Below are 17,825 nucleotides of genomic sequence, written 5' to 3'. Positions count from 1 at the left end.
ATGGTAAGTAGTCATTTTCAAAGAAGATTTACATATTTCAAGTATTTAATTTCTTCTTGTCTTTGGATTTCAATTTTTTTCATTGTTCCCTTGTATAAGCTACCTCCTATGACAACCTATTTGTTCTTCCCAATGCAGATCGTCTACCGCCCAGTTGCACGTAGCGGTCTGTGCGGTGTAGATTAGACCGCGCATGCAATGGTCGTCTTACCCCTACTCGGGAAAGGCATTTGGATAGGGGTAAGGCGGTCTTTGCATGTGTGGTTCAGTCTAAGCCGCTCAGGCCGCTACGGGCAACGCACCGTAGAGGATCAGGATCCTTGTTCTTCCACCTTTTTTCATTAAACAAAACTTTACCGATAAGAATTGAACATGTAGTATACATGGATTCTGAATTACAAACTTCATGAAAATCGTGTAATGGAAGTAGGCCAAACAATTCCACACGTCAAGAACCGAGCTCTATTTACAGGGAGTTAGTCACGCTGTTTTTCTCCCTTGAAATAAAGATGCTGAAACTGATGAAATTGAATGCATGTAACCACTAGTCAATTGTGGAGATTGGTGAGCATTAACCATTGTAGCAGAGAATATGGTGGTGTAACCACTGGCCTCATGTTGAGCATTTAAAAGTGTAACCATTCGAATAAAGTTACTATCATTTAATGCAAAAGACTGGTTGAAAGAAACAATCATGAGGAATCACAGTTGGCAACCAATATTTACGATACCAACAATTGAGGTCGATTGTGGAGTTGCAACATCATTGATGTCCCAAGCTTGCAAGTTCTCATACCATAGTGTAGCTACACTCTTTAAATTGAAAGATAGTAATTCACTTGGAACGTTGTGAAATTGTATCATATAACAATATATTTGAAAACTCAAACTCTATCATAATTTGGATTCGACTCCTTTCCTACGATTCCAACACCCAAGAAGTGTTCGATGAAGCATCCAGCAGTTCCCAAGTCTCATGCAGACACACATCCCCGTGCATGGATGAAGAGATTCTCTTTCCTAGCGACGAAAAGCTCTCTCCAATTTTATTTATCAAGGCCCACGCCCCGTACCACAAGATACAATTGGTTGGGTCTCTAACTTTAGCTAAACTAAGGCCCTCCAAATTCCTTCTAGTTTAACTAATATGGGCAATTCAAAGTACTATTTACAAATGGGTTTCTAAAGAGCCTTTTAATGTCCTCAATTAACAGTCTAATCTCTGTCGGTGCATGACCACTTTACCTTTAATTAATATGAGCTATCTAATATCCTAAACTAGCAGTCTAAGCTCTACAACAAAACAAGGTTTAATGGTGTCAGGTTTTCATGGATTTTTATCACCTCCAGTTGGCTGCTCGGCCCAGTTTTCCAGTTCCTCTAACAAAGGGGGCTGAAATGACCTCTCTACCTATGCCCAAACACTCTATCCAGGTAGGGTTCACCACCCCCTATTAGAGAAACTGGAGAACTGGACCGATCAGCAAACTGGAAGAGATAATTTTCCGATTTTTTCATGGGTGTGAGGTTGAGAATTTGGGGACCAAGAACTGACGAAAAGGAAATGGGAGAAGAGGATGTGGAGCTGAAATTTTCATATGGGCCCCACCAACAAGGCTAGAAAAATACATCTTTCAGGACACAGTGGCCTATGGCATGTGATTTTTCCCTGAAATTCGAATTTGTGGACCACATCTAAATATAGCAGTTGGAATTTATGGACCACATTCCAAGGATTAGGATTGTGATTTGATCGGGCATATTGGCTGTATTGGATCAAATATTAGCCGCCACCTATCCTGTCCCAATCTTTAAATCCTAAACACTCCAAAACCAATGAGAGGTTTGTGGGATTCAAGCTAGCAAACAGCAAGACCCAAGACTAAATGAGCACATGGTTTACTATTCCTTTTTTTACTATTGGATTCCCATCAATAAAACATAAATATTATTATTATTATTATAAATAAAAATAAAATAATAGTAAATTCGTATTACATACATGGAACAAGAGAAAATTCAAGAGGCGTATAACAATCAACATAAAGACGAATGCGCAACTTGATATTTTGGCTATATCATCGCAAACACAAAGAAGAATTTTCAGATTTTTAACCAATACTAATGAGCATATAGTTTACTATTCCTCTTCTTAGTAGAAGTAATTACCCTCACTAAATGTAACTTTATAGGTACTATAACTAGGATTGTAACAGGGTGAGGTTGGGCCTGGCTTTTTAAAATCCCAACCCAATCTTAAATCTCCTTAGTTGGGCCCAGGCCCGGTCCGACCCTGACTTAGGGCCTGGAAAATCTAATCTTGACCGGCCCTCAGGGTCGGGCCAGGTTGACCTTGATTGGCCCTGATCATGGAGTGGGAGAAGGGAGAGATGCATGGATTAGACTGAGTTGGACTGGGTCGGGAAGAAAATGATCAATTTTATATAAAATAATAATATAATAAAATATATTATCACTCATTATCTCTGTATATAATATATTATATAACATATATGTGTGACATTGCCAGCCATGACCCGTCCTCAGGGCCATGTATCTCAGCCCAGACCCTGTTCAGGTTCAGGCCGACAAGGCCAAATTTGAACACCTAATTCTAACTAACTCAGATCTCTAAAGAACTTGTGGGTTAAGTAGAGCTGCCAATGTTAAATATGTCTGAAGATATATGATTCAATCTAATGTCCCCTCCAACCCTCTTTGAGAATTTATCAAATTATAAGGATTGGAAGTTTATTAGTTGTGTATTTCTTCTGGTTTGGTTTGGGGTTCTGAGTTGAGAGAGAGAGAGTACCCGGATATGCAATCAATGTAGTTCATGAAGACGGTAAGAATCCTTTCTGCATTATACTGTCTAACAGTTAAACCTGCAAAGTAGGATATGGACATTTGGAGCCAAGGAAGAGGAAAGGGCTGGTCCATGCCAAGTGGACCACCTGTTAAATCCGTGCCCAAAACCTGATTTAAAACTCGGTCCACCACCGTCCTGGTTTGAACCTTTTATGTAGAACCGGGAGCGGATTACGCTGTGAACTGTGGACCATGATACTCAAGCCATCCCACAAGATTATTGACCGTGACTGGAGAAGTCGCGAGGATAGGTACATCGACAGAGATAGGGAAAGTTTGTCTTCGAGGGTGCATTCCTAGCATTTCCTTATTTCGAGGATCCGCCGCCCTGCCCGTGTACCCGTTCCCACTTACGGATGATTGGGAGTAAGTTAATATCCTAATAACTCATGAGTATAAATACTAAAATAGGCTTAGGACTTGATGTTCCTTCTAATCATATTATGGGCCTAGTAGTATAATGGGCCCAATAACTTAAAATGGACCTAAAGACCTAAGACAACCAAACATGACTTAAGCCTAAAGTGAGGTAAATAGGGGTCAATCCACTATTCACCTCACAATAGAAAACCTAAATCGTAGAGAGGAAAGGAGAGAAGGAAAGAAAGAAGAAGAAGAAAAAGAAGAAGAAAAAGAAGAAGAACAAGAAGGAAGAAGGAATGAAAGAAGAAGAAGAAGAAGGAAGAGAGGTGGAACCCAAGCTTGCTCTCCTACATTGGTGAGCATTCTCTCTCTCTCTCTCTCACTTCCTAATTTATAGACCTAGGGTTTGGACTTATGAGCCATGAGTGCTTCATCTACCCTAATGGAAAGGCCATTAATGGCTAATCTTTGAAGCTTAGTTATAAAGACACCTAATCCTACCTTGAACCCCCTTTCACCCTTTCTCCATTTATGAACCCTAAGTTGGGGATTCACCTCCATTTATGGGTTTTACCAACCCTCATGGAAGACCATAGAGGTGTGGTTTGTGGGTTGTTAAATAACATTGATTAAAGGCCCTTTCAAAACCCCAATACCCAAACCCATGAGTTTCCTTTCCATATGTATTTTAATGGAGGAAAACCTAATCGATCATGGGGTTTACAAACCCATGTTGGGTGTGTGCTATGGCACCTTGGTTGGGGTTGTTCTCATGGCCAAAGAGACCCCTAAAAACCCCTAAGAATACTCCATTTTAGCCCAAGACTTTGGGGCTGCAAAACCATTCTCGGAATGGCATGAATAGCAAGATCGCACGTGGACAGGCACATGCAAGTGCGCACTCGAGAAACTAGATCTGCGGTGAGAAGTCCGAGAGGGACAGGCACATGGACAGGCACATGCAAGTGCCACCAAGTGCCGATCCTCGCGATCCGCCATGGGAGGTCCGAGAGGGACAGGCACATGGACAGGCACATACAAGTGCCGTCCCGAGAAAGATCTGCGGTGGGAGGTCCGAGAGGGACAGTACATGGACAGCACATGCAAGTGCCGCCCCGAGAAAGATCTGGTGGGAGGTCCGAGAGAGACAGGCACATGGACAGACACATGCAAGTGCACCCGAGAACCTAGATCTCGCCAGTGGGAAAGTCCGAGAGGGACAGCACATGATATAGCCTTCTTGTATGTGCTGGTCCCCTATTTTAGCCTTGTTTGATAACTTATGGGGCCCAACTCTTCTAGCCCTAAGGCACTAATCTCTCCCCACGTTGTACACTCTCTTTAGGTTGACCGACCGGCTCGGGGTATTAGTACGTGTGGACAATGTGTACTTGGCATCGAACGCCGATTTGAAGAGCTCCGTCACTGACGATTGACCGAGAATCAAGGTGAGTGAGTTAAGCAAACGTCTTAATTTATGGAATGTTTGTGTGTCGTGTCTTGCGAATGCCATTCATGCATGTGTGCTATAATATATAATTATTGGTAAGATATAAGACGATATAAATGTTTAGATGTTGATAGGACTTTACATTCTTGTCTTGCGATATTATTTATTTTATCGCAGCCAACCGTATTTTGGGCCAAACGCCAGACGGGATTTGACTTGGGGTTTGCGATATCTCTTGGTGGAGACCTAGACAAAGAAGCTTCCACGACTGGTTTGTCATCGCCGGATACCATCCGTTTATGGTACCGATGTCGGGATGCTACCTAAGGTGTTGCTATAGTACTATACCGACTTAGTTGTGTGTTAGGTGGATAACAATAAAACTATACATCATCATTCATTCATGTAGCATGATTGTAATTGTATGTGATGTGACGGCTACCTTGGTGGTATGGGACACCTTGGTATCCGTCCATCATGTATGGTTTGCAAAACCCCATTCATTATTATTATTGTGTATGTTTGTGTGGCTTAGCCACTCATTGGGCTCATGGAGCTCACTCTCGAGGAAACATATTTTTAGTTGATGCAGTACATTCGGAGCGAGTGGCACAGAGTACGAGACTCCCGAGGCTGGTTACGTTGATTGGTGGGCTCCGAGATCGTGGAGCATGGACCAGTGTTCTTTGCGATGTGTTCCTTGCGGACAGACTTATGGCCTGTGGCCATCTTTTGATGCACTTGATTAGTCATTTTGAATTATAGGTGTATTCTTTTGATTCCTTTCATGATAGATGTATTATTTATATAGTAGGTAATACATAAGTCCCGATTAGAACGAATTGTACTTGAAGGGGTAAACTTGAATAGATAATATTTTATATGTTATCACCTAGCTTTTGCTAACTCGATGTTATTAATATTAATCCTTTCCTTTTTACCTATTATCCGTCAGTTGTGAATGAGTTAGTCTTGGGATCTGCATCGCTGATTCTCGGTGGTTGGAGAGCGTAGTTGTATGCTCCGTTGCATTTCCCGTGCTGCAGGGATGGGGGTGTGACACCACCTCATGGACCACCCCAAGTTAAATTTTTCTTAAATGAGATTCTAGTCTTCTGAATAGGTAAACCCTAAGGTCTCTTACTCACAAATCGAGTTCATCTCATTTGGAATTGATAAAGTGGTTAAATCAACACTTGAAAATTAAAGATCACGAAAAAAGTGTATGACAACATATAAATGGATGACTGACAAATACGAAGATGCATGGACATACGAGGAAGATACTTGATTAAATTTGAGTCCAAAATTTGACATAATATACCTGAATAATAAGTTACTCAAAAGAGGCCGGGTTGCAGGAATGGATTGAAATCAAAATCAGACTCTGGGGGTTTCTATTGGTCGATGTGGATGGTTGAGGTTGGAACACAATTTCTTTACTCAATGGACAGATATGCCAACTCTTGGTGCAATACCAGCTTTCTTTATTTATGCTCCGCAACAAAATCATTCAGAAAGCCATTTTGGTTGTATTTGTTAATTTTAAGTTGCTCTCTAATTTTCTTCTTGATTTCCAGATGTTGCATTTACTATTATTGGTGACTTTACTGAAACCTGTCATAAGGTAGATAAAATGATTTGGACCTACTTCAAAACTCAAGGATTAGGTGCGTAGATCAAAGTTGTGATTGGTATGCATTTTTTTAATAGATTTTAGGTCAAGAATGCATTTTTAAATCTGATTTTATATCTCTTTTCATCCACAAACCTGACAATGTTCTCTCAATTTCCCTCTACATTGAATTCTTTCAGGTTAGATATGCTCTTGGCTTCGTTGCTAAAGACCGAGCTATTCATTATTTCATAGATCAGAAAATATGCTTCGTATATAGCCAGTGTCTGTGTTTCTAAAGAATTGAAACACAAGATAGTATGAAATGACTGCCCCACCCCCCATTAAAGTCAGAAATCTCATCCTTGTATCAGCTTCCGCGTGCGCTAGCACAGAGCCACACTCCCAACCATTTTTTTTTCTTAAGCAAGATAAGTTTGAATGATTTTGAGGGTTCCTTTGTGATCCAAATCTTAAGGGTGCAACCACATCATCATAGGTTTCTTTTGTGATCCGAAACTTAAAGGGTGTGAGTGGTGTGATTACATCACAAATTAAGGATTCATGCTAAGATTCTTCGATTGTAGCTTGAGCTCTTCCAACATTTTTTTTGAATAACATTTTATCACGTCATTGGTTTTACAATAGGGAAGGTTACTATAATTTTCAGGCAAGAGACCATTACTTAATCGCATAGCCACTGCACCAGCACAAGGCCCAATAAAAACATGTGTGCATCAACATTGGTGGGATTTTTTTATTTTACGAGAGGGGGTGGGGCAATAATTACACATGCTCCCCCCATGTGTCTAGGCGCAGGGGCCACATGACCAGCAACGTTTTTTTTTCTTCTTTTCATTTATCCCATCTTATAAGTATTCAAGTTCCCTTCGCTTAGAATTAATTTTTCTTTCTATCAAAAAAATTAATAATAATAATAATTTTTTTAGAAATATAAATTTCCATTTCTCTTTTCCACCCTCGTATTTTTTAATTTTGGATTACCTTCTATTCCCCCCTCCGTTCGCAACCCCTCTGTCGGTCTGTCCCCTTCCCCTGCAACTCGCCTCTATCCTCCGCCCGACGATCAAATCGGTTTCAGAGCTCCTCCATCAATCTCGTTCTCTCACAGGTGCATACTCTCTTGGCTCCCCTTATTTCACATCGGTTTCTCGTTTTCCACCTGAAGCGAGCTGTAACCATCGATCATTTAACGGAACTGCCACGATGACTGATTCTATCAATGTTTTTGTTTCGTGTTAAAACTCTACATGTAGAATTTTTTGTCCCATCCAGTACTCTGCGCTTATAATTGGAACCCTAGATCTCCCCTCCAGCTATCATGCGTCTTCTTCTAATCAGATATCGTGCGGATTGAGAAACAATTGCTTTGTGTTCTCTGATGGCGTTTCTAGGGTTTTCTATACGGTTCTTGATATGCATATTAAGATTATGGGCAAGCAAGTACGTTCTTGCCTGGAATTTTATTCCTTTTAAACATGGTGATGGGTTCTTAGAGATTATCAGATGGAGCCTTCGGAGTGCCACCACGGAAATACATTCCGATTAGAATCGTTTTAAAATATACAAATACATGTTCTTGCCTGGATTTTTTTTTTTTGGGAGTCTCCTAAACATACGTAAAACGTTTCAATTCCCCCATGTTTTATGACTGGGTAAATGGCTTACTTATTCATATTCAATCTGTATTTCATGTTTATGTTCTTAGAAATCAAGAATCAAATATATGCATTCCTTAACCCTTGTTCTGTATTTTGTTATTCCAATTTTCATTCAAGAGTCTCACAACTGACAATGGCTTCTTTTAACAGAAGGGAGATGGCCAATTCTCTTCATCGCCTATTATCCTCATTGATTGAAACTTCCATACCCAAGCTGGGGTTAGAGGTTGCTCAATCTGAACGCTTTATTCTCTCCTCTTCAGCTTATTCAGGGAGGAGATTCATCAGCTTTTCAGGACTGCAGCAGCATCAAGAAAACCCTAAACCTGCAAAAGAAGAAGAAAGGATCCATGCACATCTTTCAGGAGCGGAAGATAACCTTGAAAACCCTGATACTTCAGGAGAAGCAAATGAAGAAGAATATGATGATGGTGATGACCCTGATATAAACAAAGAGACTGGTGAAATTGGAGGGCCAAGAGGACCAGAGCCAACCCGATATGGTGACTGGGAGCGTGGCGGTCGATGCTCAGATTTTTGATGATTTCACCTTTTGAATTTAGTTTCCAAACTGTAAGATCAGGTGTTCTGTTTTTTTGTCCACCCCCTCCCCCAAAACAATAATTTTGCCCCATTTTCATAATAATCTGTTAACTGTCCTCAGTATGATAAAATGTGAAGTAGGTGTTTGATCCTACTAATCATTTTTGTTGATAATTCAATTATCTATTGATCATCAAACCAAGTTAGTAAGCAAGATTTATGGCTTTGCGTTTCCAAAATCTTTTGCATCTGGTATATGATAGAACTCGATATATGTCATGCTACAGTAGGTTGCTGCAGAATCTGTGTTCCAAGCAGCAAAGAAAATGGAAGGGGATCTCTTCAGCTTTGTTTCAAGCATTCAACAAAGCTGAAGGATCATTTATGTGGATGCAGCAAGATCAGAAAAATCAAAACGAACCGGTATAGAATGGATTATTGGGGATATTCATTACAATTTCGTTGCAGGAGGAAGTAACAGCCGCCTCTGTGAAGTTGAGCAAGTGGAAAGCTTAGCAATTTGATAAGGTTTTCAACAAGAGAGGAAGCTTCTGAACAATGGGGTGTTAAGATCGGATGTTTTGTTGATTTCCTTCTATTGAATGAGTATGATAACTGGCCCTTGGCTAGTAGCAGACCTTTACTGTGTGTTTATTTCAATATGTTGACTATGTTCTTAGGAATTATAATTGGGAAAGTCATATGCTGGCATCTTGGGGTCTAGCAAATCAGGGAGGTATGGTAGCCCTCCTGGGTGCAATAATGTCCCACAGTGGTCTTTTATGTATTATAAACCTCACTAAGGAATAAAATGTTCATCAGGAAAGAAAAAGGTTGTGAATATCCTGGATTGGTTGAATCTCTGTTGTTCGACTATTTGAAGGCTTTTAGTTCATCTATCAGTGAGCTTCTAGTGCAATTCTCTCTGCTATTGATCTCAGCATTTTTTTGGGGGAGGGAGAGGGGGGGGGGGGGGTTAGGAGTGTTCATTATGATTCCTGTAAGATTAGATGTGGCCATTGATCTTGTCATTGATAACTTAATGTGCATACTTTTGTTTGAACATTTGATCAAGAGAAGTTTAATTCTCCTTTGCCAGATCTCTTCACATTCTCTTGGGTTGTACAAGAGATGCTCTTCGTTAATATTTGCTTGAAATGAAATACAAGACCATCAATTTTCTTGGTAATTTATCCTTTAAGATTACCTTCTCCTGCTAAACGATTAATGGGTTAAATGGTGCTCATCACTCATTGTATCTTTTAGACTATGTTTCGTGTTCAACGGTTCATGGATTAGTAGTCAATATGGTACAAGCAGGATGAACAAGATAAACAAAAATGCCCCTTGCAACGATTCGACCTGCTTACAACATAAAAGTACTTAGTGAGTGAGTGAATATGTTCATGCCTGTTGCAGTTTTGTTTGGTTACTGCGGATAAACGTGAAGATCTTGTCCACACATCAATGCAATCCTTCAGAATTAAAACATGGCGAGGATCAATTGCACCCAAAAGAAAAGGAAAAACAAAATCTAGCAAGACAGCTTCTCCATCAAGAAATTGTGAAGTCCCTGGGAATTTTCAATCCCAAGCTTGGACTTCTGAGATAAAATGATGAAAGGGCATGTTGCTTTGGTCAAATAATCTCAGTAGTATAGGTGCAATGCGCCCGAGACAATAACGGGTGAGCTCACCACAGGACGATAGAGATACAGAAGACCAAAATTAAGCAGAAATTTATGGATGCCTCTGGAAATCCAATTTCTAGTACTTTTCAATGATCACTGTTTTCAGTAGTAAACAATGGATTACTTCTTTTCTAATTCCTAGTTTTACTAATTCGTTGAATTGAGTATTTTCATTCATAGTAGATTGAAGTTTTCCCTCACTCTTGTAATATTTTTATGTTCGTTGGCAATTTTCTTCCCCATTCTCTACTCTATTACTTCCTCTGTCCCTAACCTCAACCTTTAAGCCTTGAAAGCCAACCTTCTTCTGCTACTTGTCAAAGGGCAACAAGAAATTTGCTTACTTACCCAAAAAAGGAAGGAAAAAAAAAAAAAACAGAACCTTTTCAGTCCTGCTTACCAACTAGTTTCCATGTACAACATTCACTATAAAACACAAAGATCACTTGATGATTCCACTTCAATATGTTTTGATATAATAAGAGCAACAAAAATAAAGACTAAACAATTTATTGACAGTAATGTACTCTGTATACCACTATAATTTCACTTGTAGCTGCAGAAATTTGACTCAGTGCCATGTACAGATCTCTCATAAGGGCAGCTGTTCTTGAGTAAATCTTCCTTGGGATTACCAATATGTATCATCGGCTTACTCTCCGGAACTGAAAACAAGGGCAAAAGCAACGAATCAGATGGGTTCCGATACTCACCACACATCCAAAGAGGCCTGCAGTTTTTTCTGTTTGATGCTCAGGCAGAACAGGCACGCCATAAACTGGACTTTGAACCATATATTGCTGATAGGAGAAGGTGGAGGAGGAAGAGATGGTGACAGGTATAGGAGCATATAGAGGAGTAGTCTCAGAAACAGTTTGGGGTGATGAAACCTGAGGTTGTGGTGTAATAGGATCTAAATCAGATGGTTGAAACACTGCAGATACCGAAGCAGCTTCCCGGATCTGATCAAAGTCGAGCCATGAAGGCAAAGGCGGAGCTGAGGCTTGGGTATAAGAACAAGAACAGTAATGAGATGTAGGGGGAGGAGGCTGATAGACATGACTCTTTCTCTTCTTCTTCTTTTTGGACCAGACCTTGAGCTTCTTCAGAGCCTTTATCATATTTGGTCTGAATTGGGATCTGGGAATTCGGAGCTTTGAGAGACTAATGAGAGATTCTTATGAGAGAGTGAATGGAAAGTGCAAGACAGCAGAAGTGAAGACTATATTAAAAGTTGAGAATGGCGCCTCATAAAAAGAAAAAGTTGGCGATGGTCGGTTACTTTAAGGGAGGGAGACTCTTTAAATTTCAAATTTATTACAAGAGCCGTTGTCTTTCCCCTAATTAAGGGAGAGAAAAAGGAGAGGGTTCTCTCACTCTCTGAGGACGGTACATTAATGGTTTTGGTTTTAGTGCACGGTATTGGAACGCTCAACCTGGAAGCATCGGATCTGCTGTATCATACAAATCCATTTTACCCCTTGGTCTGTACACAAGCAAAGTTCCACTTCTTCTTCCATGGTATTTTAAAATCCTCAGATTACCCCTCTATCCCAGCTAATCGGGCCCCTAACCGGCTGCCCCATCACTTACCGGCTTATCCCGCAGCTTGGTAGCGATTTTGTTTCAGGTAATATTTTTCACTGGTTCAAATCCTATCATCCCTACCTATTGCTTCTCCTCTGAGCAGTACCGAGGATCAATTGAGGTCAAAACAAATTAGACATAAATAATCTTTCATTTTATGGCATTTGCTTGCCTTCTTCCTTCCAGCCCAGAATGACCACATACTAGAAACTAACTGTTAGAAGCTCACCCTTCGGGTGTCGCTTCCAGCACAGGAGGCCAAGCATTTTGTTAGACATCCTGACCTGAGAGCCCCATTCACCTTGTGTCTTCAATATATCTTCAAAAGCGCCAGGCTAAAAAATCTCCCTCCTGCCTGAAACACTATCGCGGTATTGTCCTACATCCTTCGCCTGATTAGTGAACTACGTTCACGATCTTAAGTCGTCTATAGAGATCTGAGATTCCGTATTGAATCAATCCAACACTTCTTCTACAACTCCCTCCCCACCTCCTCCTCCTCCCGTAGCCCCATCACGAGGAATAACAATATAAATGTCACTGTCAAAGCTGTATCGTTCATTTAACAACAAAATGAAGAGCCACCTAGGTGATACCAACCTGACCAACTTTGTGGCATCTTTTGTGGAAGGCACCAGCTGGCCCTTGAAACAATATGTTTTGAAGAAGGATGGCAATGGATAAAGACCTTTCACTATCTATTCTGAAATTATGAATCAGCAATCACGTTTTGGACTGGCAAGAGGTTAGGGCTGAAAAATTGGGACCCTTCACCAATGAAATCCCTACTGTAGGACCATTTCTCCAATTTCAAAACATCTCCAAACTACAAATTTAAGAAATTTTTGCAAAGATATTTATTTAACTCAATATGGCAACAAAGAAATAAACAGGTTTATCATAAGATACTTTGAAGCCTTTAAATCTGTTTAGAATTTTCCATTATCAATGAACATCGTTAAATCTGTTTTGAGAGACACTTAAATGCATTACAAAGACACAGCCAGGACCTTATGGCCCTGTGTAAGCTACAATGGACTGGGATCTTCCATCACAAAACAGAGCCTTTTCCCTTTAAGAGCAAATTGCACTCTAGGTTAAAAGTTCCATTTTATTTACCATGTTACATGGTAGCTCCATTGTGTATGCACCAAGAACAATATACATTCGTCAGGTCCACTCTTGTATATGTCTGGCCCATCCCACATGTGCTCCAAGAAAAAAAATAAAAAACTTCTCTTTTTTGCTAGTTCTGCATCTTCACAAGCATAATAATCTAGGGGGAAAAAAGGAGAGGTGGGGAACAAGTTGACTGATAATTATGCTTTGTTAATGATACAGTTACGGAAATGGATATTAAGCTATCTTCAGAAGGAACCACAAAGACATGTATAAATTACAATTCTCATTTGTATCAGAATATACACATACAAATTATCTAATTTGAAAACTAATTAACCTCAATTTCGACTTTTAATCAAAATAATGATTATCATCTGGTCTCTAAGATCAAAGGTTCAGGTTCATCATTTGATGTCAAAGAAGAATCATTCTTACTTTTCCCATCATCATCAGCAAAGGGAAGGACAATGAAGATTACGGTTGCAAGGAGGAAAAATCCGGCAAAGCAGACATACTGTGTGGAAATAGACAGCCTTGAGATTTCCTGAAATGCCCAACATGAAGATTTCACAACCCAAACAGATCAATAAAACTGAAAAGATATATCCCCATAGCTTCAGTTCAACACATCTTTATTTCTGCTAGCCAATAATTTTGATAAACTAATAGGAAATATTCCTGTACAGGAAGGAAATTTATTGTACAGGGATATTTATTCTCTCTCTCTCTCTCTCTTAGTGAGGTCACCAATTAATTGGATCATAGCATACTATCAATATGAACTGTTAAACTAGTGAGGCATCTTTGGCAGAATTTTGACCAAAAAAAAAAAATTGATTGGAAGATATCACCCTTTAAACCTTAACAGTAGCTGAGAAATTGGTACATCAGGCAGTGATCGAAATTCGGTAAATCTAATTTTGAAAAATGCTTCTTTGTGCCTATTGATTGAAAATCTAGATCCATAATTCAGTATGCTATGTGGGTGGCATGGCTGGGTATGTCCAATGAGAATAATGAAGCTAACTGGCATCAGATAATTTAATAACTAAAGAAAACATCATTACTTACAAGTGCTGCTTGTAGCAACGTCTCAAGGAGAAGTCCCACAAAGTTATTGACAGAGAAGAGAAGGATAAACTTCCCATTGGATAGAAGCCGCCCACAATGCACACTGACAAGACATGTCAGAGTCTGGTAGATGCCAGAAATCACTACATACAACAAGTAAGCAACCCAAATCTTGGCCAACAATCCCATGCCTAAACAAACAATGCACATGACTGCTGATCCAATTACATAGATGACCACTCCAGATTTGATAGTATACTGCTCAATATAAACAGCACAGATTGCCCCCAGGCTTCCAGCTGCCTGAGATGCAGCCAAAACATGCCCATTAAATTTTGATTGAGAGTCAATTGCATCAAAGAGGTTTGTCCCGTAAATTTGGACGAGGGAGAAACCTGCATAAGCCAGAGCCCACCTGCACAAGTATAAATTTTGCGTGAATAACATATTGCAGAGGATGCACAGGAAGAAGTGTTGAGAAGAATCAAGCAGTGTTCCAAATTTTGAATAATAGAACATTTTCCACATGACCCACACTAAAATAGTTCATCAAAATGTGCAAATGGGCTGAAATCTGGCAAATTTTTTTTGAAATATTGGGAAATATGAGAAATACTTTGGCATTTGCACTGTAACTTTAGTGGATGTGCATTTAAGCATAAATTTACATCTGGGAATTATTGGAAACCAAATAAGATCATCCAATGTGCTTTTATGGTTTTGAAACAAGCAAATAGTGCATCGCACTGGTATTTTGACCAATATAAGTTATGCCACGCAAATCTAAGGGGTACAGTATACATACTGTAACAGAAAGCACTACTAGAAAACCAGAACCGAGAGAAGAAATGGGAGAAGAGAGGAGAGCTGTCAAGGAGGATTGAACTTGTCAGCCTCCCTCAAACTGTTTGTGTTTATACGTAATTGATTACAGCCAAAGGGGGATTCCTAACCATATTAGGAATCCGAGTTACAATAGGAAAACAGAAATAAAACCAAGAATTAGAACTAGGACTAGGAGACTGACTCAAACTAGGACCAAGAGACTCTAACTAAAACCAAAATAGGAGAGACACATAAGGAGGGGAATCTCAATCAGAATAATGGAATATTCTAATCGAGATTATCTTCTCCCTATGAGCTCGATACACTTCAACACTCCCCCCCTCAAGCTGGAGCATACAAATCACCTAGACCCAGCTTGGAACAACTCCTATGAAAAGCAGGTCTAAACACGCTCCTTCTCAAGGGTTCGGTAAACTTTAGCTTCATCTTCCGGGTTGGATAGTTGGGCATCCCTATATTGATCATACCCTTCCTAGAGACCAATGACAGTATTATAAAATTCAGAAATAGGTCTCCCCTTGCTTCATTGTAATGATTTTCTAGAGAAGTTGATACACCTTAGCCAAGTCACCAACTCGGTCAAAAGTTTTGGAAACACTACCCAAATATCCTTGGCAGTTTTCTTTCTTATAAATCTACTCCCAATCTCAGGCTTCATAGAGAAGATAAGCCAAGTCATAACCGTAGAGTTTTCAGTCTCCCATTTTGGATACGTTGGATCATTTGGGTTGGGGGCTTTTATGGTACCTGTAACATACCCTAGCTTCCGCCTACACCTGAGGGAAAGCTTCACAAAATGTGCCCAGTCCAAGTAGTTGGTATTGTCCAACTACACAATGGAAATCTGGGTATTTGGGTTTTCAAAAAACACTTGAGTAGGAGCACTACTCGAAACAACCTCTGTAGATCACTAGATCCATTGATCCTAGACATGATGAAGAAACACACTAACAAAGTAGGGGTAACACCCAAATTCAAATGGGGAGTATATTCTCAACCGAAAAAATCCTTTTCAACATTGGGAAACAAAATCCAGCAAGCAAACAAGGCAAACAAGGCAAACAAGGCAAACAACTCAAAGAAATTCAACTCAACGACATTCTTCAAGGTATAGCTGCATCACACAACAACTTGAGAGGCTCAAACAACATACCTCACCAACACAAAGCAGCTGGAAGCATCACATACCCACATCACAAGCAAAACAAAGAAAAACAGGGACTGGCGGTACCATATAATCCAAGAGAAAAATGAGATGTGGAGTAACAACTCTTAAAATCAGGGAACAAGTGGGGGGCTTGAAGTATACCCTAGGGCGGTTCAAAGGAGTCCAACTCCAGCTCCAATGCTAGCCGGATGTGTGTGAGAGAGAGAGAGATTACCAAAAAGCTTGCAGTAACTTGGTACTTGGCTGGTTTTGATTGATTTGAGCTCCAAGTGCCTATTTTTTCAATGAGATCTTCTTTTGGTGTCTCCATGGTCTTCATTCATGTTCCTTGCAAGATTTCTTCAAAAATTTCACATAATAGTCCCTTCCTTGGAACTCCTTTGTAACCTAGGGTTCCAAAGAGAGGAATAAAATGAACAATAAAGTAACTTGACTCTCAAACCAACTAAGTATGCTCTGATACCAAGTTGGAAGTTAAAGATTGCAAGAGAACAAGGAGAAAGATGATAGTAGAAGGTTGAAGAAGAAGAAGAGAGATGATGGTAGAAGGTCGTGTGTTAGAGAAATGATCGCTACCACACCTATATATTACTTCACTAACATAATATACAGAATTACATACAACTCCCTAGGGAGATGAAAAGTAAAAAAGGTTAAATACAATGTAAGACAATAAGTAACTAAACTAGTTCCCAAAGTACCTTTAATACACAACTCTAACAGTTTAACATGAAGAAAGTCAAGAAACAAAGCCTTGAATAATGTTGTTGAGAAATAAATATATAGGACAGTTCTATTGCATCTTTACGAGGAAAAACACTGTAGTAACAGCAACTTAAGTGAAGGAAAAGAACTAACCAAAGAGAAAGAATCTGTAAATTTCTCCCTTTCCATGTCTCCTCCAAGAGCCTAATCCAACCCTGTTAATCAGTTTAGAGCAAAGAAATCTCAGCCAGCAGTTGATTTTGATCAGAACTATTAATAGGAGTATATAGTGTGTGGTTCAGAGTGTATGTATGAGAAGTCTCATTGCTTAGCTTATGGGCCAGGAAACAACCAAACAGTGACAATAAGTGCAAACAAGCCAATCCAGCTTGGTTCAGCATTAATTGTACCTGATGCAGCACAATGATGCCCCTATGTTAAGTTATTTGGATATTTATATGGACTGAGATGATGTTACTGGGCTTTATTTGGGTCATGGGCCTGGTGTTGGGTTTTGCGTTTAGGTTTCTAGTTCGGAAGGGAATAGATATACTGGTTGATTACTTAGCAGGTTTTAGAAGTTTGTAAGACCAACACTCTAGTCTTTTGTTGTAAGGTTTGGAGTTTAACAATGAAAATAGAAAAGATCATGGCAGGCTTTAGTCAAATTTTAGCCTATATAAGTAGTATAAACAGATTTTACTGGGCAATAGATGATTATACTAATGATTCAAGACAGAAGGCTAATCTCCTTCCTTCTGGTGGTAACGTCTTCATTCCCCTATTGTCCTTCTTTATTGCTGATTGACAGGTTCAATTATCAAGGAGGATTTTCTTACAGAATTTAACCAGTTAAGTAGGCTAGATCACTAGACCTCCACATTTTGGCTTGCAACTATGACTCTTTTTTTTGGGACAAAAATGTTCAAAAAAGTAATTCATTAAGTCATAATTAGTCATCAGGACTCAATGAGTATAAAAGGTTTCAACCATCCAAATTAGGACATATTATATGGTAGCATTGGCAACTCCTTTTATATGAAGTTACGATATATGTAATAATAAAACAAAAATATTATGTGTGAAAAAGTTATGTATGTCACTTAAACTCTGCT

General features: G+C 39.5%; 2 protein-coding genes across 3 annotated transcripts in view; one reads left to right on the top strand and one right to left on the bottom strand.

The window, feature by feature from the left end:
• The first annotated feature begins 8,111 nt into the window (after positions 1-8,111).
• Positions 8,112-8,519, top strand: LOC122651185 (succinate dehydrogenase assembly factor 4, mitochondrial). Its single transcript, XM_043844499.1, has one exon. It carries the CDS (start codon positions 8,112-8,114, stop codon positions 8,517-8,519), a length of 408 nt encoding a protein of 135 aa, XP_043700434.1.
• Positions 8,520-13,098: 4,579 nt separating this feature from the next.
• LOC122652155 (thiamine transporter 1-like) overlaps positions 13,099-17,825 on the bottom strand; it is a 33,575-nt gene continuing 28,848 nt past the window's right edge. For both annotated transcript variants that reach the window (XM_043845830.1, XM_043845829.1), the window contains exons 8-10: positions 16,864-16,925; positions 13,992-14,406; positions 13,099-13,464 (exon numbers count right to left, since the gene is read on the bottom strand). In XM_043845830.1, the coding sequence (XP_043701765.1) occupies positions 13,291-13,464; positions 13,992-14,406; positions 16,864-16,925 (651 nt within the window). In that variant the 3' untranslated portion in view covers positions 13,099-13,290. The remainder of the gene's footprint in view (positions 13,465-13,991; positions 14,407-16,863; positions 16,926-17,825) is intronic.

This window comes from Telopea speciosissima, chromosome 2 (genome assembly GCF_018873765.1).
Source record: "Telopea speciosissima isolate NSW1024214 ecotype Mountain lineage chromosome 2, Tspe_v1, whole genome shotgun sequence".
Taxonomy (NCBI): Eukaryota; Viridiplantae; Streptophyta; class Magnoliopsida; order Proteales; family Proteaceae; genus Telopea; species Telopea speciosissima.
The sequence above is the reverse complement of the archived record's forward strand: the minus strand, read 5'-3'. Positions and strand labels throughout refer to the sequence as shown.